The following is a 24,275-nucleotide window of genomic DNA, read 5'->3' on the forward strand; positions in this document are numbered from 1 at the left end:
AAACGTTGGCATCCTGGATTCCTTCAAATTTCTCTCACTCCACGGATGCGCTGGGTCTCAGCTAAAGAATCGTAGCCTTCATATCACAAATGTTCAACACGGTACTTGTATTTCCAAGTAGTGCTTCAGCAACAATCCCAACACATCTGCATCCGTATCCGTATTTCCACCCATCTAACAAAAGTGAAAGTCAAAGCTCCTCCGCAAGCATTAACCAACTTCAGCCTCCTCAAGACTCACCAAGTGTGCCTCGCATCATCAAGCTGCGCATGCACAAACGTGCTTCACGCACCTTGTAATCACCTTAAATGGATTGTTGCATCATCTGTAAGCCAGTTGGCGTGAGTCAGGTGAAAAAACAAGGATGGGACATTGAATAAGGCGAGAGGATGAATCAAATATGGATTGCTAAGGAATTAAAGTTGTGCGCTGTCCTAAGCTGTCCCTCGACTTTCCTCTCACGTGCTGCCTAAGCAATCATATGAATGGTTGTCATCGCACAAGGGACATAAGAACAAGTGGTTGGTGTAAGTGTGAGTGAACAGCCAGTGCCAATAGAGATATTCATGGATTTAAACATTACCAGCACATAAAGCGAATCACTTGACTTGATAATATTAATGCAACGAAAACTTTGTATGTCTCCTTGAAATCTACATCAGAACACCAGATAACTTGGATTAATACCTTCAAGAAAGTGTGAATAAATAGAAACGAAATCCCCTGCTCCTTGCAGAGCACTAGACAACTGTTAACTTCACCTCAAACACCATTGCCAGTCGATATTTGCACATGCTCCTGGAAAGCAATCGAGGTCATACCAGTCGCTGCGTCAGAATGGGCCACAAGCTTAGCGTGGTATTCCCGAACACCAAGGATCAGGTGCAGGTCCCAGCACAGACATCTGCACGACCTCCAAAATCTGAAGAAGCCCAGAAATAATATTAGCGTCCAGAAAATTGTCCTATAGAAATGATAAATTGTGGTAGCAGTGCATAGGTAAGGGAAAGATTGACATACTATTGATAATTTTGGAGAGAAAGCAAGAATGAGATGGAAGCAAGAAACGGCAACAAAGCTACCTCATCCGACCCTTCAGTGGTAAAAGGAACAATAATCACAATATGAACTTACCTCGCAAAGTAAACCACGTGAGTTTTTATCAACGCCGTGAAACAGTCCTCGATGATCCCTCCTGCCGAATGTTGTCGCAATTCACGGAAGTATTTTACCACAATCCAGACTGCGAGACATAGTTGCGAGACATAGTGCAGTATCCTTCTGGATCCTTGATCATAGCATGCAATCGAGTGATGATGATGACTTGCAGCATGTTTCAGTCAGTCAATATTACTGAGGTCTCGGAAGTACAAAGCTCACCCCAAAGCATTACAAATACCACAACAACCATCCAATCCCATACGACGAACATAATAAAGCCTGACGAATCTAGTCAGTAACCAGCCTGGGGTAGTTCATATTCCAAACAACTCACATCTGTGGAAGTATAGTGTGGTAGTCATTCAGTGAACCAGGATGTCAGTAAAGAACCGCACACACTGCTACAGGGCACCACAGTTAGTTGAATTCAGGGATGGTAGGCATCTGTGCAAAGGACTTACTGTATCTGTCAGCGAGATGGTCGGAACATTTTCTGTACGCTGTTGGTCAGAAGAAGCAAAGATAGTGGATGGCTAACGAGATATACGCAGTATGTACAGGCTGATTATGAGATATAGACGATTAGCACAACACCGATCATGTACCCTTCCGAACATACCCGGATGATTCCAAGGTAGCGCGCCTAGGATACTTTCAAAGTCAGCACAACATGGTAACAGACAAATAAGATACATACACCGAGGTACATGACTGCCATTACAGACCAATGTTGTCTCTGGAATCAAGTGTATGTTCATGTGTGTTCCTCTGACACCAGACTCTACTCACCCAGATCAGTTCTACCTATAAATGTTACAGTTCTATCTTTTCACTTCTTCACATTGTCACATATGCTTACTCATCATTCCATAGTATTCTATTACATTCCATCGTACGATTCTCTTTCTCTTTTTCCTATTCGCTATTCATATTCAAGCTCCGCTTCAATACTCTTATATATACCTTACTCTTTATGCTTTGTATCTTTAACTTGACCTACTGCAGACCAGGGCCTGCAATCTAGCTTCATCTTCACTAGAACATTGACTTTGACTTTGAACTTTGAACGTTAAGACGTCTAACCAACGCCAAGCGTAACAAAAGGTCAAGTTAACATCTCTAGGCACCGTTACTTGTAACAGGTGCACGAACCCAGAACACACGACGTCTCGTCTAGGACAGTATCCACCAGGTTTTACCTGGAGCGACTCTAGACAAACCCTAGTCAAGACAGAAGACGATGACACTTGGACTATAGCTGAGTGGAAAACTTATTACGACGGATTAGCGCCCCAAGGACAGCGCTGGAACTTTTGGACTGAATCTTACGAAGATATACCAGCCCCTCCCCCACCAAACCCAACCACCACCGACACCACCGACTCAGAAGACGAAGATATGCCTAAAGAAATCGGCTCTCTTCCCGAGGTCTTCAATGGAGACACTCGCAAGGCCACCGCTTGGTCTTTACAGATGGAAGCATACTTCCTCCTCAACGAAGAGGTATATAACCAGGATAAGAAAAAGATCATCCTCACGTTAAGTAGGATGACGAAAGGAGAAGCAGCCAAGTGGGCTGAAGGTGAACTAAAGAGGGCGACCATGGACGCCTCAGTCTTCAACTCTTACGAAGACTTCACTAAGAAATTCAAAGCCACTTTCTACCCCAAAGAACATCGTCAAACAGCCATGAGGCGTATTTCCACCATCAAACAGACCGGCAGTGTCCCTGCCTACGCATCACTATTCCGCACCATCCTAGCCGATACCGGCATAGAAGAAGAGAACACGAAGATCCTGTTCTTCCGCACCGGCTTAAAGCATGAGCTAGTCTTCGCTATCCTAACCCTCGAGAATATCCCAGACACCATCGATGGATGGCTTAGTAAAGCCCTCGACTTCGAGGTAAGGAGGACGCTCATGAACCCGCCAAGCATGGGAAGGGCAAAGGATCCCTACGCTATGGATATAGATAAGATGGAGGCAGGAGAAGACGATGATGGTGAGAAAAGTACGAGGAAGACTTACCTCACGCCACAAGAACGTGACTGCAGGCACAAGAACGGCCTTTGCTTCAAATGCGGAAAGAAGGGCCTCGCTAAAGACTGCCCGAACCACCCTACGGTAACTACCGCTAGGAAGACCCAGACTAACTCCGCATCTAGTTCCAAGAAGGACGATGCCGAATACCAGGAGTTCTTGGAATGGAAGGCGTTTAAAGCACGCCAGGTAAAGAAACCTAAGAAGAAGGAAGAATCCAACGAAGAAGAGGATTTTTAAAGCGGAGATCTGCACCGGTGTCAGATTCTCCTAGAGTCACTGCAGGCATTTTCCCATGTTCCTCCACCAAACATCTAAAATACATTGATTGAGAAGATAGAATTTTTCCCTCATTTTTCCTGTCAAAACATTGAAAAAAAGTAATTTGTGTTTCAATGATGTTCTGTGTTTGGGACATGATGCAAAAATTAATCATGTGCCTTCAAGGATAATGCTGTATTTTCCATCTATTGTCTTTAAAATAACAGTTTAAAATAATGTTAATTTTCTTCTCTGTGTTTTCCAAATATACACAGAACATTTGAAAAACATAGTATATTTGAAGAACACAGAGAAGAAAATTAACATTATTTTAAGCTGTTATTTCAAAGACAATAGATGGAAAATACATCATGATCCTTGAAGGTACATGATTAATTTTTGCATGATGTCCCAAACACAGAACATCATTGAAACACAAATTACTTTTTTTCAATGTTTTGACAGCAAAAATGAGGGGAAAATTCTATCTTCTCAATCAATGTTTTTTGAATGTTTGATGGAGGAACATGGGAAAATGCCTGCAGTGAGTAGGACTTTTAGTACAGAGCATTGGCGATCGTAATTCTATGCGTATTCCACTTACCATTTGCTCTTCTAAGGTCAAAACAATCATCGAAGCAGCCGCACTGATCGATTCAGGCGCTGAAGGCGAGTTTATCAATTGGACATTTGTTCGTCGAAACTCTATCAAGAGTCATGAACTCGATAAGCCCATACCTGTATGAAATGTGGATGGCACGCTTAACAAAAATGGGAAAATTACATGGTACTGTAATCTCTCTTTTCTCGTCCGTGGAATTCCCATGCGAACGCGCTTCCTCGTCACCTCCCTGGGAGGGGAAGACGCAATCCTGGGAATGGGATGGCTAAAGAAAGAAAACCCAGGTATTGATTGGACAAAAGAAGAAGTCCACCTTCGAGAACGAAGCATCAAACCGACTATACAAGAAGTCGAAGAAGAAGACGTCTTTTTTGACGCACAGGAAAGTTTAGATGAGGAGTGGGATCCCGCTAGCGAAACTACTCCAGAATCCTTTTCTCACGAAATCCCTGACCTTCTCCCCACCGAAGACGACACTAACGAAACAGATGTTATAGATCCCAATGACGTCCTTATTGCCTACATTAAAGGTGAACACATCATAGGAACATTCTCTACAGAAGTATCCGAATCTCCCCTTACTGACGAACACATTCCCTCAGACCACCGGTACTACTCGACTTACGGCACCCTAGTACGGAAAGCACAGAACACGTCCCAACTACTCGCTCAAGAATTTTCTAAACCAGTCAAGAAAACTTTCGAAGAACTCGTCCCCGAGTCATTCCGAAAATATCAAGACGTATTCGGAGAAGTAGCTAACGGTATTTTGCCTCCAGAACGAAAATTCGACCATAAAATCGAACTCAAGGACTCTTTCGAACCACGCAAGTGTAAGATTTATCCGCTTAATCCAGCAGAAGAGAAAGCCATGAACGATTTCATCAACGAACATCTCGCCAAAGGAACGATCAAACCCTCCGAATCTTCTCAATCTTCACCTTTCTTCTTCGTAGGAAAGAAAGACGGTTCCCTTCGACCCTGCCAGGACTATAGATACTTGAATGATCATACGGTTAAGAATAACTTTCCATTACCTGCTAATTTCGGATCTTATAGACAAACTCAAAGACGCCAAAATATTCACCAAATTCGACATCAGATGGGGATATAATAATGTACGTCTAAAGAAATCCGATCAATGGAAAGCGGCATTCGCCACAGCACGCAGTCTATTCGAACCAACGGTAATGTTTTTCGGCATGTGTAACTCTCCGGCAACCTTTCAATCTATGATGAATGATATCTTCGGCGATATGCTTCAAGAAGGATGGGTAATTATTTACATGGACGATATCCTCATATTCTCAGATGATTACGAAACTCACCAGAAAAGAACACACAGAGTACTAGAACGACTTCGAGAACACCGTCTTTATCTAAAACCAGAAAAATGCACATTCAACGTCATGGAAATCGACTATCTCGGTATGATTATTCGCCCCAGCTCGGTAACTATGGATCCCGCTAAACTAAAAGGTATATCCGAATGGAAAACTCCCATGAAAGTGAAGGAAGTCCGATCATTCCTCGGATTCGCTAACTTTTACAGACGATTTATTGCCGACTATTCCACAGTGGCACGACCCTTAATCGATCTTACAAAGAAAGACGAACCTTTTATATGGACTAAAGAACGTGAAGACGCCTTTGAAAGGCTGAAACAAATCTTTATGACGGCACCTATCCTTCAAATCCCGGATAAAGCCGCACCATTTGCAATCGCAACCGACGCTTCCCTTTATGCAACAGGAGCTGTGCTCCTTCAGAAAAACGACAACGGAGATTGGTTACCATGTTCCTTCCTTTCTCAATCATTTAATCCAGCTGAACGTAATTATCAAATCTATGACAGAGAACTCTTAGCGATCGTCCGTGCCTTGAAAGCATGGCGACATTACCTACTCGGTTCCCCTTTTCCCGTGACTGTCCACACTGACCATAAAAATCTCCAATATTTCAGAGACGTACAAGACCTGAACAGACGCCAAGCACGATGGCAAACATTCCTTTCTCAATTCGAACTTCGTATCCAACATGTACCGGGTAAAGACTTAATCATTCCCGATTTATTATCTTGTAGAACGGATCACCTTCCGGTCGATACCGACGAAAAGGACAATATTTCCATTCAACTATTACCCGATTCGCTTTTCATTAACAATATTGACACTTCTCTTATGGACAGATTACGTATTTCCTCCGCTATCGATCCGGTAGTACAGACAGCGCTAAAGGTGCTTACAGACCCAGAAACTCTGCCCCCACTCCGTTCGGCTCTTTCCGACTGGAAATTGAGCGACGGAATTCTCTTATATAAAGGACTTACCTATGTACCCCCCGGCGATATCCACCACGAACTCACTTCTCTTCATCACGACTCTCCTACCGCAGGACACCCTGGACGTTTCAAAACCTAGGAACTCCTATCTCGCGACTACTGGTGGCCAGGTCTAGCGACCTTCGTAAAGAACTTTGTAGAAGGATGCAGTGTCTGTCAGCAGAACAAAGTCAACACTCATCCATCTCATCCACCCCTCACTCCCATACCCACTCCTATTTGCAATTGACCCTTCGCTCATTGCTCAGTCGACCTCATTACAGACCTTCCCTTATCTGACGGATTCGATTCTATTATGGTCGTGGTAGACCATGGACTTTCGAAGGGGGTAGTTTTCACCCCTTGTCTCAAAATGATCGACTCTGAAGGAGTCGCGAACATTTTCTTTTCTAAAGTTTTCTCTAGATACGGACTTTACGATAAACTTATATCAGATCGCGGACCCCAATTCGCTTCCAGATTCCAACTCGAACTCGGAAAACTCCTCGGATACAAGAACTCCCTATCCACCGCCTTCCATCCTCAGAGTGACGGAGAAACTGAACGAGTTAACCAAGAACTCGAAGTTTACCTTCGGATCTTCTGCGCTAATGACCAGACCGGTTGGGCCGCTATGCTTCCTCTTGCCGAATTCGTTCATAATTCACGGCATCATTCTGCACGTGGCACATCCCCTTTCTACCTCATGATGGGTTATCACCCGGAACATCTTCCCGATTCACATCCGAAATCCGACATTCCTAATATCGAAAAATGCCTACTTATGCTAAATAAAGCACGCGATGAAGCGCTAGCCGCTCATGAACTCGCTCGTAACACTATGCGTCAACGAATCACGTCTAAATTCATACCATTCTCTCTAGGCGATAAGGTCTGGCTAGAAGCCAAGAACCTTCATCTCGGATATCCTAATCAGAAGCTCGCTCCGAAACGCGAAGGACCATTTGTCATCACCCAAGTCCTTTCGCCTATCACGTATAAATTAAAACTTCCCTCCCAATGGCGCATTCATCCCGTATTTCATGCCGCCCTATTATCCCCCTATAAAGAAAATGACGTACACGGTCCTAACTTCATTAACGCACCACCTGACATCATTGACGGAGAGGAAGAATACGAAATCGAAGCCATCATCGGTCATCGCGGTTCATCATCTAGACGGTCTTATCATGTTAAATGGAAGGGGTTCCCGAGTTCCGAGAACGAGTGGATGACAGAAGGACAGTTGGGTAACACTTCTGATGTTCTTTCTTTTTATAAACGATCACATCGACTTTAACTTTTGTAGTAATCTGGGCTTACTACCCTTAAAACGGGGGTAATGTTACAGTTCTATCTTTTCACTTCTTCACGTTGTCACATATGCTTACTCATCATTCCATAGTATTCTATTACATTCCATCGTACGATTCTCTTTCTCTTTTTCCTATTCGCTATTCATATTCAAGCTCCGCTTCAATACTCTTATATATACCTTACTCTTTATGCTTTGTATCTTTAACTTGACCTACGCAGACCAGGGCCTGCAATCTAGCTTCATCTTCACTAGAACATTGACTTTGACTTTGAACTTTGAACGTTAAGACGTCTAACCAACGCCAAGCATAACAATAAAGCCATTCTTAGCAAGATGGCTGCTCCGGTTATAGCATCGACATACCTCTTGTCCAAATGTGAGTGCTGAAGATACTTGTGAGATATCAACAGGTTTTTAATGTTATCGTGCTCACCCCAATCATACGTCACTACGATGAACGCGGCAACTGCGAAACGGCAGCCAAGGTTAGATTGAGTCAGCTTCAAGATCTCGCCGCTCTCCACGAGCCCATAAAATAGCTGGCCAAACGATATGCATCGATGATCGGCCACCAAGTGGGATCATTTGATAGTATGGTCATATTGGTAGACAATGGGTGTGGGTGAGAGGCAAACTTGGTGGACGTATGACGATGACATTCGTATTAGTTAAACCATTGGCCATCCGGTGCGTAGATCAGCAAAACGAGATCGGGGGATGACGACCATTCCTACTTTGATTGGTCGAAGTAGATGTTTGCATGAAGAAAGACAAAATCCAGGGACCATAATAGATTTTGATCATGAAACATTTGCAGGAGCGAAACACTTCAACACCGCAAAAGATTTAACGACATGGAGTGTGAGAGAAAGTGGGGAAAGAAAGATAGGCTCGTACTAAGTCGTAATCATCATGATTCTGCTTACGCGCGCGTTTCTAGATTTTGAGATATAAACAGAGAACGTGGGGGAAAGGCAAAGCAAGTCGCCTGAGTGAAAATATTCGTCACCACTTGCTATGTAGTCGGCCAGAAAACCAAGAAGCACGCATGGCCAGGCTCGGCATGTCGGGTATCTTTTCCGATGAGACCTACGTTCGTGTGGACCTCACCTAGGCAAGCCCAGCCCACTAGTGCAAATCACAGATCGATACGAAGCAAACGAGCTCGTGTCCTACCTGGGCTATCGAAACCTCCCTGCGAGCACATATCTCAATGTCTCATCTCGTCCGTAGGCCATCTGTCACTTCATGCGCACCCTCGTATCATCTGGATGCCGAAATGGTGAGCCCAGAATATTGTATTTGTATCGTGGAGTTAGTGCGGTGGTAAGAGGCATTAGGTTTTACCAGAGACGTCCTAGTTGAGATTCGGCGATTGATGTGAGATGAAGATACAATATCATCCCTAAGAGAGCGTTGAGAGACTAAATGAGAGAAAAAGATGCTCGGATGCACAATGGTTGAAGGCGGCTCACCGTGTCACATAGCTGCCATTGCACACCATCACCCCTTATTCCGATGAAAAACAATCCAAAACGTGCCACACTGAATCCACCATGCAGTTGATGCCCCTTCGTCACGACTGACGCTTTTGCAGGGTAGCCTGAATGAAAATGTGGATTAGAACGCTGTCCATATTCGCATGAACCAGCTACCATAACGATGCCCGAGAGTACACCGACATCTCAGAACTCCGACTGTTGAACGATCAAGATCCGAGAACGCAGATAATGCGTGGCGAGAGGATCTCAGGACAATATAATCACATGAACGGGTACGATTGGGAGTCCTCCTTTATATCACTGTCAATGTTTTGTATTTGGGAAACGAAACAAGAGAAATGGCACAACTTACTTCTCTGGAGTCCGGACGGTCAACGTTGAAGTACACGCCTCAACGCAAGTTCGCCTTCCTCCGAGTCCTACATCGCAAGTCCTCTGTCCAGGGATCATCGATCATCGATCAGTCGCCGAGTGATTACTAGAGTCAGACTCCAGTCCAGATCGATAGAAAGCTTGACAGGCGAAGCACGGAGTTTGAAATTGCAGCCTTGCCACCAAGTTCTGATCGACGTGCTCAGATTGTCTCTGTTACTTTGTTTGAGATATTTTATCACTTCGAATTCTGCGCGCCTGAAATCGTATGAATGGTGTGTGTTTACTACCTCCCATGCATGCAATCTTCTCATCACTTAATTCACAATGCAGCACACTTCAAAGACCACGGAAGTGACTCCCTTCTTCGATACCCTCAAATCTCTTAGAGTACCACTATGACCTGGAGCACTCCCGCACGCACTTTCCAAATACCCCGCAAAGTAAACCACGTGAGTTTCCATCAAACACTACGAAACAGTCCCTTATAATCCCTCCTGCCGAATTTTGTCGCAGTTCACGGAAGTGCTTTATCGCAATCCAGACTGCGAGACATAGTGCGATGACCTGCCAGAAGATGGTGAGCAGGACTTTTAATTTGCGCTGTTTGACGTACAGCTTGGTTGTAGATATTTTGCGCATCAGTGCAAGCCGCAACTCTGGTTATTCATAAATGCATGGAAAAATGTGAGCTTCCGCGCATCCTCGACTTGTAATTTTCAGCCTCGAAACCACCTACTCAGTCCTCCGAAACCACTTCTGTTACTTTCAAAACCTACCTATAGCGCCCACCGACCTGGTGGCTTGTTCGTGCTAGTTACGCTCCAACTGTTCTGCTCAGAACGACTTTGTCACTTTGTTTAAAACATTTTATCACTTGTGCGTGCATGAATTCTCGTCTACATCTATTCTCATAACAAAATACAGCGCACTTCAAATGTCTCCGAAGATTACCTTCTTAAAGTAATGCCCTCAGTATCACTACTTCTCAATTGCACACCCGTTCCAAATTCGAAATACTCAATCAATCTAACGTAGACAACATCTTGGCCACATACCGGCTACATCGAGAGATTCGCCTCGACCTCGCTATCACGTCCGCAGCCTGACCTTAAGCAGCAGATGCTCGAATCCCGCACTATATTGCTGGTGCTGGTGCCTGCATGTCTGTTCCTGGGTGCGTCGCTTGTCGCTGTTTCGAATCACGTCAACAAGCTGTTTTATGTTTCGTGTCCAGTTAGCACCCTGGATTCCTTAAAATTCTCCCGACTCCATAGAGGCGCAGGGTCTCAGCTGAAGGATCACGGCCTTCATATCACAAATACAGTACTTGTATCCCCACGTAGTGCTTCAGCAACAGTCCTAGACACATTTATATTTATGTCTGTATCTCATCTAACGAAAGTGAAAAGCAAAGCTCCTCTGCAAGCATTAACCAATTCAGCCTCCTCAAGACTCGTCAAGTATGCCTCGCATCATTAAGCTACGCATGCATGAACGTGCTTCGCACACCTTATGATCACCTTGAATGGATCATCATCTGTGAGTCAGTTGGCGTGAGTTAGGTGAGAAAATAAGGGTGGGACATTGAATGAGACGAGAAGATGAATCGAGTACGAATTGCTGAGGAACAGAAGCAGTGCGCTGTCACTCGACTTTCCTCTCGCGCACTGCCTAAGCAAACATATGAATGATTGTCATCGCATAGAGAAAATAAGAACCGGACGTTGGTGCAAGGGTATGTGGGGAGCTAGTGCGAGTAGAGATATTCAGGATATTGATTTAAATATTATCAGCACGTAGTATGTATAGCAAATCACTTGACAAAATAACACGGCGAGAAACTTTGTATGTCCCCTTGAAAACTACTTTGAAACACCAAATAACTTCGATCAATACTTTCAGAAAAGTGGTAATAAATAAAAGCAAATTTCCCTGCTCTTTCCAGGGCACTAGACAACCGTCAACTCCACCGATTATCACACACCACTACCAGTTGATATTTCCACGCGCTCATGGAAAGCGATTGAGGTCATACCAGTTGCTACGTCAGAATTGGCAACGAGCCTAGCGTGGTATTCCCGAACGCCAAGGATGAGGCGCGGTCCCAGCACAAACATCTGCACAACCTCCAAAATTTGAGTCACCCCAGCAATAATCTGAGGGGCCAGGGAATTGCTCTATAGAAACGATAAATTGTGGTAGCGTGCATAGGCAAGTGAAAGATTGACATACCAAGAAGAATGTTGGATATAAATCAATGATGAGATGGAGACAAGAAACAACAACAAAGCTACCACGTCCGGCCTGTTAGTGGAAAAAAGAGAGAATAATCACAATATGAGCTTACCTCGCAAAGTAATGTATATGAGTTTTCATCAACACCGTGAAACAGTCCCCGATAATCCCTCCTGCAGAATATTGTCGCAATTCACGGCAGTGTTTTACTACAACCCAGACTGCGAGACATAGCACGAGGACCTCCCATACAGTGCCGAGCATCCAACCCACAGATATAAGAAGTGGGATATCTTTCGAATAGTTAAGCCGGCACTGATAAGTGCCAGAGAGAATGGATTCCTCTGGTAACCATCAATGTGCTCAATCCACATTTATTTTCATTCACAATTAAACGCACCCCCTGAAGTATGTATAATTGCCATTATGGAGACTACTCCATCGAAAGTGTTGACAGCCAAGAGGGTGACAATGAGAAATATTAGGATCTTTCTGGATCCTTGATACATCGCATACAACCGAGCGATGATGATGACTTGCACCATGTTTCAGTCAAGTCAATATCACTGGGGTTTCGCAAGTGCAAAGCTCACCCCACAGCATCGCAAATACCACAACACCCGTCCACTCCCATACGACGTAGATAATCCAGCCTGAATAATCCAGTCAGCGACCAGCCTCGGATAGCACACACTCCAAACAGACTCACATCTGTGGCAGTATAGCATGGCAGTCATTAGTGAACTAAGAAGTTAGCAAAGAACTACACCCACTGCTACAGGGAACCACGGTTAATTGGAGGGGAATAGGACTAGACATCTGTGCAGAAGACTCACTGTATCCGTCAGCGAGATGGTCGGAGTATTGCCTGAAAGCCGTTGCTCAGAATAAGCACAGACAGTGAATGTACTAAGGGGGCATACTCAGAATGTTCAGGCTGGTTATGAGAGATAGACGATTAGCACAACACCGATTGTGTAGCCATCTGAACATACGCAGCGTATAAGATTCCAAGGTAACGCGTCTAGGATACTTTCAAGTCAGTACAACATAGCAACTGCGACAAACAAGCCACATACACCGAGATACATAACCGTCATTAGGGACCATCGTTGTCTCTGGAATAAAGTATATTTTCATGCGTGTTCTTCTGACACCAGACTCTACTCACCCAGATGAGCTCCACCTATAAATCAATTCTCAGCGAGATGGCCGCTCCGGTTATATCATCGACATACCTCTTGTCCAAATGTAAGTGCTGAAAAGAATCATAAGACGTCAGCAGTCTTTTAATGTTATCATGCTCACCCCCATCATACATCACTGCAACAAAGGCGGCGACTGCGAAACCATAGCCAAGGTTAGACTGAGTCAGCTTCAACATCCGGCTTTCTACGAACCTATAAAATAGCTGGCCAACCGAGATGCATCGATGATCGGCCACCAAGTGGGATCATTGGAGACGTAGGTCATATTGGTAGAGAATGGGTGTGGGTGAGAGGCGAACTTGGTGGATGTATGACGATGGCATTCGTGCTAGTTATACCACCGTCCGGTCCTTAGATCAGCGAAATGAGATCGGGAGAGGATGACCGTTCCCGCTTTGATTGGACGAAGCGGATATTGTTGCATGAGGAAAGATAAATTAATCCAGGGGATCATAGTAGATGTTGGTCGTAAAACATCTGAACGAGCGAAACACTTGAACTCCGCAAAAGATCGAACAACATCAAGAACTGTTCGTGATCTTGTCGCCTTGTTTCCGATGCTATTCTCGAAATGATTTTGCTACACGTGCATCAGTTCATTAATGCAACCAAGTACTATATCTGTTTGATACATACTGATCACGGTGCGACCATCGAAAAGCCTGGCATCTCATCTCTATTCGCCTCTCTTGCACCAGCCCGGGGAGCATAACAGCTCATCCAAGGTCACTCAGCAAATGGATATTGCGTCGGCAAGACACCGGAACAGAAAAATCAGCCGTCAAATCGCACGAAGAAGCAAATTCGCACCCTACTCCGGCTACCAATACCTCCCCAGTGAGCATACGTCTCGATGTCTCATCTCACCCTTAGGTCTGTCGCTTCATGCGCACCCTCTCGCTATCTGCCTGGAAAATCGAGTTACTGCCATCATCTGGATGCCAGCAGAAATGGTGAGCCCAGAATGTTTGATTTGTATCGTGGAGTTGGTGTGGTGGTAAGAGGTTTCACCAGAGACGTGAGATTCCGCGATTGATAAAAATACATCAACACCCTATATCAAGAGAGCGTTGAGAGAGGAGATAAGAGAAATGATGCTCAGATGCACAATGGCTGAAGGCGATAACATTCCGTTGGCACACCATCAGACAGTTGGTGATTTGAAGAAGTTGAGGGAATAACTCACCGGGTCATACAGCTACCAATGCACACCATCAACGCTCATTCAAATCAAAATCGATCCAAACCGTGCCACACTGAATCCATCATGCACTTGATGCCCTTCTGTTGACTCGCACATTCGTAGGGTAGCCTGAGTGGGAATGTGGATTGTAACGCCGTCTATATCTCGCATGAATCAGCTACTATAGCGACGCCCGAGACTGCACCGACACCTGAGAACTCCGACTGACGATCAAGATTCGAGACTTGAGAGTTCATGTGGCGTTAGAGCCCTTGCATGCTAACCGATAAGTATACAAAGCCGGTTCTATATGGGTTTGCTTAGCGGAAAATAATTGAAAGCCGAAGGGATACTCACCGTGGATGTAGACTTGCTGTGAACAAGCTGTATGATTTCATCAGGTGGTCTTTGTGAGATTTTTAAAAAGTGTGATGCCAGTACGTACTTCAATTTGGAACACTGGGGATGCTGGCGTACCCAGTTGCGGACCGTAAGAATGTCAAACTAGTCGTATAGCTGGTTTATGATGCTAAAGCGGGCATGGGCATTTGGGAACAATCAGACAAGCAGCCTGAGCGCGAACTAGAGAGTCTAGACTCCAGTCTGACAGGCGAAGCACGGTATTTGAAATTTGCACACATTCTAAAGTCTAATTGGCGTACTTTGTTTTGAAATGTTTTATCACTCCCGGCGTCCACGCATGCGCATCCTACAATATATCACGTCTTCGACTTGCAATTTCCGGACTCGACTTTCACCAACACCACCTACTCAGTCCTCCGCAACCAGTCCTATCGCTTCCAAAGCCTACCTATAGCACTCACCAACTTGGTGGCTTGTTCGTGCTAGTCACGCTCCAACGTGCTCAGAGCGACTCGTGTCAGTTTAAAATATTCTATCACTTGTGCGTACTGAAATTTTCGTCCAATTTATTCTTCTAACAATTTGCAATACAGCACACTTCAAATGTCTTCGAACATTCCCTTCCCCTCAATCCTCCCAGAGTGTCACAATGTTCTCGCACGCACGTTCCAAATCCTAAATCAATCTAACGTCGAATCTCGATGATGACATTTTGGCCGCATACCAGCTACATCGAACAATTCACCTCGATCTCACTGTCACGTTTACAGCCTGACCTCAAGCAGCAGATACTCGACTCCTGCACTATTGCTGGTGCTGGTGCCTGTGCGTCCCTTGTCGCCGTTTTGAGCCACATCAAGAAGCTGTTTCATGTTTCGTGTCCGATTAGCACCCTGGATTCCTTCAAATTCCTCTGACTCCACAGAGGCGCCGTGTCTCAGCTGAAGTCGATCACGGCCTTCATATCACAATGCTTGATATGGTACATGTATCACCCAGCAGTGCTTCAGCAACAATCTTAAACGCGTTTATATTTGTATCTGTATATCACTCAGCGAACGAAAGTGAAAGGCAAGCTCCTCCGCAAGCATTAACCAATTTCAGCCTCCCCAACACTCATCAAGTATACCCCGCATCATTAAGCTATGCATGCATGAACGTGCTTCGTGCACCTTGTAATCACCTTGAAAGCATCATCTGTAGGCCACTTGTCGTGAGTCAGCTGAAAACAAGGTAGCAGTTCATAGGACATTGCATGAGGCAAGAAGACGAATTGAGTATGGATTGCTAAGGAACTGAAGCAGTGCGCTGTCCCTTGACTTTTCTCTCGCGCGCTGCTTAAGCAATCATATGAATGATTGTCGTCCCACAGAGAGAGAAAAAGGACCAGTTGTTGGTGCAAGCGGGCAGCTAGTGCCAGTAGAGATATTTATCGATTTAAACATTATCAACACGTATAATAAATCACTTGACTCAATAATGCGACGAAAACTTTGTACGTCTCCTTGAAATCTACTTCGGAACACCAAATAACTTCGATCAATACCTTCAAGAAAGTGGTAATGAATAAAAGCAAATTTCCCTGCTCTGTGAAGGGCACCAGACAACCGTTAGCTCCACCGACTATCACACACCACTGCCAGTCGATATATGCACGCGCTCCTGGAAAGCGATTGAGGTCATACCGGTTGCTACGTCAGACTTGGCCACGAGCTTAGCGTGATATTCTCGAATACCAAGGATCAGGCGCGGTCCCAACACAGACATCTGCACGACCTGCGAGATCTGACCAACCCCAGAGGTAACCTGAGTAACCAGGGAAATGCTCTATAGAAACGATAAATTGTGGTAGCGTGCATAGGCAAGTGAAAGATTGACATACCGTGAAGAATGTTGGATAGAAATCATCAATGAGATGAAGACAAGAAACAGCAACATAGCTACCACGTCCGACCCGTCAGTGGAAAAGGACCAATAATCACAATATGAGCTTACCTCGCAAAGTAAACCACGTGAGTTTTCATCAACACTGTGAAACAGTCCTCGATAATGCCTCCTGCCGAATGTCGTCGTAGTTCACGGAAGTGTTTTACCGCAATCCGGACTGCGAGACATAGCACGAGGACCTCCCATACAATGCTGAGCATCCAACACACAGATATAAGAAGTAGGATATCTTCTGCATAGTTAATCTGACACTGATAAGTGCCAGAGAGAATGAGTTTCTCTGGTACCCATCAATGAGCCCAATGCATGTTTATTTTCATTCACAATTAAACGCACCCCCTGAAGTATCCATCGTTATCATGGTGGTGGACACTGCACCGAAAGTGACGAGAGCCAGGGAGGTGACAATGAGAAATATCAGGATCTTTCTGGATCCTTGATACATCGCATGCAACCGAGCGATGATGATGACTTGCACCATGTTTCAGTCAAGTCAATATTACTGAGGTTTCGCAAGTGCAAAGCTCACCCCACAACATCGTAAATACCACAACACCAATCCAATTCCATACGGTGTACATAACCCAGCCTGACGAATCCGGTCAGTGATCAGCCTTGGGTAGCACACTGCAAACAGACTCACATCTGTTGCAGTATAGTGTGGCAGTCATTAGTGAACCAATAAATTAGTAAAGAATCACACCCACTGCTACAGGGCGCCATAGTTAATTAGAGGGGAATAGTAATAGATATCTGTGCAGAAGACTCACCGTATCAGTCAACGAGATAGTCGGAACATTGACTGTATGTCGTTGGTCAGAAGAGGCAAAGACAGCGAATGTACTAAAGAGACATACTTGGTATGTACAGGCTGATTGTGAGAGATAGACGATTAGCACAACACCAATTGTGTATCCTTCTGAACATACGCAGCGTATAAGAATCCAAGGTAACGCGTCTAGGATACTTTCAAGTCAGTACAACATGGCGACTGTGACCAACAAGCTACATACGCCGAGATACATGACTGTCATCAGGGACCATCGTTGTCTCTGGAATCAAGTGTATTTTTATGTGTTCCTCTGACACCAGACTCTACTCACCCAGATCAATTCCACCTATGAAGCCATTCTCAGCGAGATGGCTGCTCCGGTCATACCGTCGACATACCTCTTGTCCGAATGTGAGTGCTGAAAATATTCGTAAGACGTCAGCAGTCTTTAAATGTTATGATGCTCACACCAATCATACATCACTGCAACAAAGGCGGCGACTGCGAAACCACAGCCAAGGTTAGACTGAGTCAGCTTCAACATCCGACTGCTCTCCACGAACCTATAAAATAGCTGCCCAAACTATATGCATTGATGGCCGACCACCAAGCGGGATCATCTGAGACGTAGGTCATATTGGTAGAGAATGGGTGTGGGCGAGAGGCGAACTTGGTGGACGTAAGACGATGGCATTCATACTAGTTATACCACCATCCGGCAAGTAAATTGGCGAAACGAGATCGGGAGATGATGACCGTTCCTGCTTTGATTGGTCGAAGTGGATATTTTTGGATGAGGAAAGATAAATCAATCCAGGGGATCATAGTAGATGTTGGTCATAAAAATGCACATTGCGTCAGCATGACACCGGAACAGAAAAGTCAGCCGTCAAATCGCACGAAGAAATCCTACTCTGGCTACCAATACCTCTCAGCGAGCATACGTCTCAAAGTCGCTTCATGCGCACCCTCTTGCTCTCCATCTCAGACATTGGACTATCGTATCATCTGAATACCAGAAATGGTAAGCACGAAATATTTGATTTGTATCGTAGAGTTGGTGCGGTGGTAAGGGGCATCAGGTTTCACCGGAGACGTGAGATTCCGTGGTTGATGGATGACGAAGATACAACATCACACCTATATCAAGAGAGCATTGAGAGCAGATGAGAGAAAATGATGCTCAGATGCACAATCGCTGAAGGCGATAACATTCCGTTGGCACCTCATCAGAAGCTGGTAATTTGAAGAAGTTGGAGGAATAACTCACCGGATCATACAGCTACCAAGGTTCAAGGCACACCATCAACGCTTATTCTAATGAAACCCGATCCAAAATGCAGATGATGCCCTCCTGTTGACTCTTCGTAGGGTAGCCTGAGTGGGAATGTGGATTGGAACGCCGTCTATATTTCGCATGAACCAGCTACTATAACGACGCCCGAGACTGCACCGACACCTCAGAACTCCGACTGACGATCAATATTTGAGAATTCATGTGGCGTTAGAGCCCTTGCATGCTAACCGATTATACCAAGCAGATTCTATATGGGTACGCTTGACGAAAACTAATTGAAAAAAGAAGGGATACTCACCGTGGATGTAAACTTGCTGCGAACAAGCTGTATGATTTCATCGGGTGGTCTTTGTGAATTTTTTAAAAAGTGTGATGCCATGGCCTAAAGACTAAGTACGTACTTTAATTTGGAACACTGGGGATGCTGGCGTACCCAGTCGCAGACCGTGCGAATGTCAAACTAGCCGCATAGCTAGTTCATGATGCTAAGGCGGGCATGGGCGTTTGAGAACAAGAATATATCAGACGAGCAGCCTCAGTGCGAACCAGACAGTCTAGACTCCAGTACTTGATCGGCAGGCGAAGCACGGAGTTTGAAATTTGCAGCCTCTGTTCCAGAAGCACCTAACGAGCGAATTCCATAAAACTTGCGTGGGTGACCCATTCAATGTGTACAAGTACAAAACTTCCCACTTGACTCGATATCATTACCTTGCATTCTCCCCCTACTAAGCTTGCGCATCGGTACAGGCCACGACTCTGGAATGCATTCCCGTGGAAAAACGTGAGCTTCCACGCATTCAATAATCCCATCTTCGACTTGCAATTTGAGACTCGACTGTCACCATCATGCTAGTCACACTCCAGCGTTTGTGCTGCTCAGAGCGACTCGTGTCATTTTGTCTATCACTTGTGCGTACTGAAATTCTCGTCCAGTCTATTCTTATAACAATTTGCAATACAGCGCACTTCAAATGGCTTCAAACATCCCCTTCTCCAAAGTAATGCCCTCAAATCTCCCAGAGTGTCACCACAACTTAGAATATCCTTGCACGTACATTCCAAATCCTGAATCAATCTAACGTCGAATCTCGATGATGACATCTTGGTTGCATACCAGCTACATTGAAAAATTCATCTCGATCTCACTATCACGTCCACAGCCTGACCTCAAGTAGCAGATACTCGACTCCTGCACTATTGCTGGTGCTGGTTCCTGCATGTCCGTTCCTAGGTGCGTCCCTTGTCGCTGTTTCGGACCACGTCAACAAGCTGGTTTATGTTTAGTGTCCGGTTAGCATCCTGGATTCCTTCAAATTCCTCGGACTCCACAGAGGCGCTGGGTCTGAGCTGAAGGATTGCGTCCTTCATATCACAATGTTTGATAGGGCACATGTATCCCCCAGTAGTGCTTCAGCAACAACCTTAAACAAATTTATATTTGTATCCGTATGTCCACCTCGGCGAACGAAAGTGAAAGGGAGGCTCGTCCACAAGCATTAACCAACTTCAGCCTCCTCAAGACTAATCAAGTATGCCTCGCATCATTACGCTACGCATGCATGAACCACCTTGTAATTACCTTGAATGCACCATCTGTAGGCCACTTGTCGTGAGTCAGCTGGAAAAAAACAAGGTAGCAGTTCATAGGACATTGCATGAGGCGAGAAGATGAATCGAGTACGAATTACTGAAGAACTGAAGCAGTGCGCTGTCACTCGACCTCCCCCTCGCGCGCTGCTTAAGCAATCATATGAATTATTGTCATCATATAGAGAAAATAAGAACCGCAAGTCTGCGTGGGCAGCTGGTGCCAGTAGAGATATTTAAATATTATCAACACATATAGCAAATCACTTGACTGAATAATACGACGAAAATTTTGCATGTCTCCTTGAAAACTACTTCGGAACACGAATCAATACCTTCAAGAAAGTGGTAATAAATAAAAGCAAATTTCCCTGCTCTTTGGAGAGCACCAGACAACCGTTAACTCCACCGATGATCACACACCATTGCCAGTCGATATATGCACGCGCTCCTGGAAAGCGATTGAGATCATACCAGTTGCTGCGTCAGAATCGGCCACGAGCTTAGCATGGTATTCCCGAACACCAAGGATCAGGCGCGATCCCAACACAAACATCTGCACGACCTGCGAAATCTGAAGAAATCCATAAATAATCTGAGTGTCCAGGGAATCGGCCTATAGAGACGATAAATTGTGGTAGCGTGCATAGGCAGATTGACATACCATTGATAATGTCGGAGAGAAAATAGCAATGAGCTCGACGCAAGAAACAGCAACAAAGCTACCACAGCCGGCTCGTCAGTGGAAAAAGCAACAATAATCACAATATGAGCTTACCTCGCAGAGTAAACCACGTGAGTTTTCATCAACATCGTGAAATAGTCCTGGATAATCCCTCCTGCCGAATGTTGTCGCATTTCACGTAAGTGTTTTATCGCAATCCAGACTGCGAGACATAATGCGATGACCTCCCACACGGTGCCGAGTATCCAAGTAATGGAATCTAGAAATATGATATCTTCCGGATAGTAAATCTGGCACTGATAAGTGCCGGAGAGAATGAGTTCCTCTGGTATCAATGAGTCTCATGCACGTTTATTTTCATTCACAATTAAACGCACCCCCTGAAGTATGCTTCGTTGTCGTCATAGCGACCACTGCGTCGAAAGTGTTGATAGCCAGGAAGGTGACAATGAGAAATATCAGGATCTTTCTGGATCCTTGATACATAGCATTCAGCCGAGCGATGATGATGACTTGCACCATGTTTCAGTCAAGTCAATATCACTGGGGTTTCGCAAGCGCAAAGCTCACCCCACAGCATCGCAATTACCACAACACCCATCCAATCCCATACGACGAAGATAATCCAGCCTGAAGAATCCAGTCAGCGACCAGCCTCGGGTAGCACACACTCCAAACAGACTCACATCTGTTGCATTATAGCGTGGCAGACATTAGTGAACAAAGAAATTAGCAAAGAACCACACCCACTGCTACAGGGCACCACAGTTAATTGGAGGGGAATAGCAAGCATCTGTGCAGAAGACTCACCGTGTCTGTCAATGAGATAGTCGGAACACCCACTATGTGTCATTGGTCAGAATAAGCACAGATAGCGAATGTACTAAGGGAACATACTCAGAATGTACAGACTGGTTATAAGACATAGACGATTAGTACAACACCGATCGTGTAGCCTTCTGAATATACCCAGCAGATAAGATTCCGAGGTAACGCGCCTAGGATACTTTCAAGTCAGTATAACATAGCAACCACGACAAACAAGCTACATATACCGAGATACATAGCTGTCATTAAGGACCATCGTTGTCGCTGGAATCAAGTGTATTTTCACGCGTGTTTCTCTGATACCAGACTCTACTTACCCAGATCAGTTCCACCTATAAAGCCATTCTCAGCGGGATGACTGCTCTGGTCATACCATCAGCATACCTCTTGTCCGAATGTAAGTGCTGAAAATAATCATAAGACATCAGCTGTCTTTCAATGTTATCAGGCTCACCCCAATCATACATCACTGCAACACAGGCGGCGACTGCGAAACCACAGCCAAGGTTAGACTGAGTCAACTTCAACATCCGACTGCTCTCCACGAACCTGCAAAATAGCTGCTCAAACGATATGAATTGATGACCGGCCACCAACTGGGATCATTTGAGACTACAATCATATTGGTAGAGAATGGGTGTGGATGAGAGGCAAACTTGGTAGATGTATGTCAATAACATTCGCAGTATCATATACATGTATACCGCTAATGATCCGGTGCGAAATGAGATCAAGGGGTGAAATCTGTGCAATCCACGTGGATCAAGCAGTTGCATGATGGTCATCAGGCTGTCGTATCGTAAGGATGCTAATCAAAATAGTACCAGTGCAGAATCTTCAATTTACAACGTGGATGTGAAAGTCGACGAGCGGTAATGTTCACTTGTCAGGTGGAGTTCTCGTACTCCTTGTGTATAGAAGATTTAATTCCAGCTTGGAACTTTGGAGGTTAGGAGATGCCTTGAGCGTTAACTCTTCTCAGCAGACGAGTATGAGATTCGGAGGCAAAACAACTTGTTAACATATATGTGGAGACAACCTGAAGTATCGCTTATAAGTAGTGAATGAGGCCTGAGGTACGGAACGTGGAATTAGTCGTATCACTGAAAATCAATAATATTGTGTTCCTGTTTCTCCCTTCGGGTCTTCCCGTGTCTCGTTGTCTTGGACCTTGCCCTTTGCCCCTGCGGCTCTTGCCCCGTGCAATTCGGCATGACGATCATCCGTTCGCAATCTTCATTGCCACCTCCTTTAGTGGAGATAGCAGTCTATGTCTAGCGAGACGAATTCGAAATGGCTCTCTGCCTTTTCTCACTCGAGTTTCTCGTCTCGCTACTAGGTACACTGTTGTTATCCATTCGGTTGGTATATTCTCATTTGTCTCCGGAATCCATGGGTTCCCGTGTGCTCGCGACGGGGTCCCTTGGGTTATTTGCTGGCTAAATCCTTGCCGTCTGGACTCTGCATCCTATCGAGATAAGCGAGGACAATCAGAATGAAGTTGAAGTCGTCATACATAAGTACTAATGGGAAAAGAACATACCTTTAATGCGTTGCGGCTTTGGTTTAAAGTGTTTTGTCTTACCCTTCTTAACTTCTGCATACTCATCGTCTGCGTAATCCACGACACCCATTATAATCACTGCAAGCATCCGAGCCCATCGATTAAAACATGGTCAATGTTACAGGTGCTGACCGGATTGTCGTTGATAGCGAGGATGAAGACGCCTTACGTCGACCGCTTGAAATTGCTGACTGAAGCGGCCTCACCCCGTTTTCTACAAGCCCAGAAAAGATACTACAGTGCCTGGCATTCACTGTGACATTCCCTTCTTCGAGTAATGCCCTCAAATCTCCAAGGGTATCACCACGAACTATAACATTCTTGTACGCACGTTCTCAATCTTCAATTTTAAATCAATCTAACGTCAATGACATTTTAGCCGCATGCTAGCTACATCGAAAGATTCACATCTCCTGGCTCGACCTTGCTATCATGCATGTCCGTTCCTGGGTCTCCTGTCACCGTTTTGAACCACGTCAACAAGCTGTTTTATGTTTCATATGCGATTCCCAGACCATTCCTTCAAATTCCTCTCACTCCACGTATGCATTGGGTCTCAGTTGAAGAATCGTAGCCTTCGTATCACAAATGTGCAACACGGTACTTGTATCCCCAAGTAGTACTTCAGCAACAATCCTAAACCCATTTGTATCCGTATCCGTATTTCCACCTCATCCAACAAAAGTGAAAGGCAAAGCTCCTCCGCAAGCATTAACCAACTTCAGCCTCGAGACTCACCAAGTGTGCCTCGCATCATCAAGCTGCGCATGCACCAACATGCTTCGCGTACCTTGTAATTACCTTGAATGGATCATGACATCTGTAAGTCAGTTGGCGTGAGTCAGGTTAGAAAACAATGGTGGGACATTCAATGGGGCGAGAAGATGAATTGCAGCTCGATTGCTGAGGAACTGAAGCAGTGCGCTGTCGCCCGACTGTCCTCTCGCGCGCTGCCTAAGCAATCATATGAGCGAGTGTCATCACACAGAGAAAATAAGGACCAG

At 45.1% G+C, this 24,275-nt stretch overlaps 4 protein-coding genes across 4 annotated transcripts; all 4 read right to left on the reverse strand.

The window, feature by feature from the left end:
• Nucleotides 1–11,256: 11,256 nt before the first annotated feature.
• F5891DRAFT_1279534 (uncharacterized protein) lies at nt 11,257–13,445 on the reverse strand. Its single transcript, XM_041370360.1, has 13 exons — nt 13,235–13,445; nt 13,143–13,175; nt 13,073–13,092; nt 13,006–13,020; nt 12,914–12,952; nt 12,830–12,858; nt 12,758–12,771; nt 12,667–12,702; nt 12,428–12,487; nt 12,235–12,369; nt 11,947–12,178; nt 11,832–11,889; nt 11,257–11,776 (listed from the first exon to the last, which is right to left on the reverse strand). Exons 1-13 carry the CDS (start codon nt 13,305–13,307, stop codon nt 11,576–11,578), a joined length of 945 nt encoding a protein of 314 aa, XP_041223935.1. The 5' UTR covers nt 13,308–13,445; the 3' UTR covers nt 11,257–11,575.
• Nucleotides 13,446–16,214: 2,769 nt separating this feature from the next.
• On the reverse strand, nt 16,215–17,206 carry F5891DRAFT_1191043 (uncharacterized protein; the record flags this gene model as incomplete). The annotated part of the gene is made up of 6 exons (XM_041367408.1): nt 16,215–16,415; nt 16,471–16,528; nt 16,584–16,815; nt 16,872–17,006; nt 17,065–17,124; nt 17,179–17,206. The coding sequence occupies 6 exons, from the start codon at nt 17,204–17,206 to the stop codon at nt 16,215–16,217; spliced, it is 714 nt and encodes a 237-aa protein (XP_041223936.1).
• Nucleotides 17,207–17,232: 26 nt separating this feature from the next.
• On the reverse strand, nt 17,233–17,943 carry F5891DRAFT_1191044 (uncharacterized protein; the record flags this gene model as incomplete). The annotated part of the gene is made up of 9 exons (XM_041367409.1): nt 17,233–17,244; nt 17,306–17,337; nt 17,393–17,406; nt 17,465–17,493; nt 17,549–17,587; nt 17,639–17,653; nt 17,706–17,725; nt 17,776–17,808; nt 17,871–17,943. 9 exons carry the CDS (start codon nt 17,941–17,943, stop codon nt 17,233–17,235), a joined length of 267 nt encoding a protein of 88 aa, XP_041223937.1.
• A 2,666-nt stretch (nt 17,944–20,609) lies between these two features.
• On the reverse strand, nt 20,610–23,341 carry F5891DRAFT_1191045 (uncharacterized protein; the record flags this gene model as incomplete). The annotated part of the gene is made up of 13 exons (XM_041367410.1): nt 20,610–20,810; nt 20,859–20,916; nt 20,973–21,204; nt 21,257–21,391; nt 21,450–21,509; nt 21,562–21,567; nt 21,630–21,721; nt 21,777–21,790; nt 21,849–21,877; nt 21,935–21,971; nt 22,025–22,039; nt 22,092–22,111; nt 23,251–23,341. 13 exons carry the CDS (start codon nt 23,339–23,341, stop codon nt 20,610–20,612), a joined length of 990 nt encoding a protein of 329 aa, XP_041223938.1.
• Nucleotides 23,342–24,275: the final 934 nt, after the last annotated feature.

Source organism: Suillus fuscotomentosus, assembly GCF_016647785.1.
Source record: "Suillus fuscotomentosus strain FC203 chromosome Unknown F5891scaffold_40, whole genome shotgun sequence".
In the NCBI taxonomy this organism is placed as follows: Eukaryota; Fungi; Basidiomycota; class Agaricomycetes; order Boletales; family Suillaceae; genus Suillus; species Suillus fuscotomentosus.

Coding starts and splice junctions, on each gene's coding strand:
- F5891DRAFT_1279534 (XM_041370360.1), bottom strand. CDS start 13,307: ATGACCTACGTCTCCAATGATCCCACTTGGTGGCCGATCATCGATGCA. Junction 13,093..13,142: donor TGCAGTGATGTATGATGGGG/GTGAGCATGATA, acceptor GATTCTTTTCAG/CACTTACATTTGGACAAGAG. Junction 12,488..12,666: donor CTCGCTGACGGATACAGTGA/GTCTTCTGCACA, acceptor TGGATTATTCAG/GCTGGATTATCTACGTCGTA.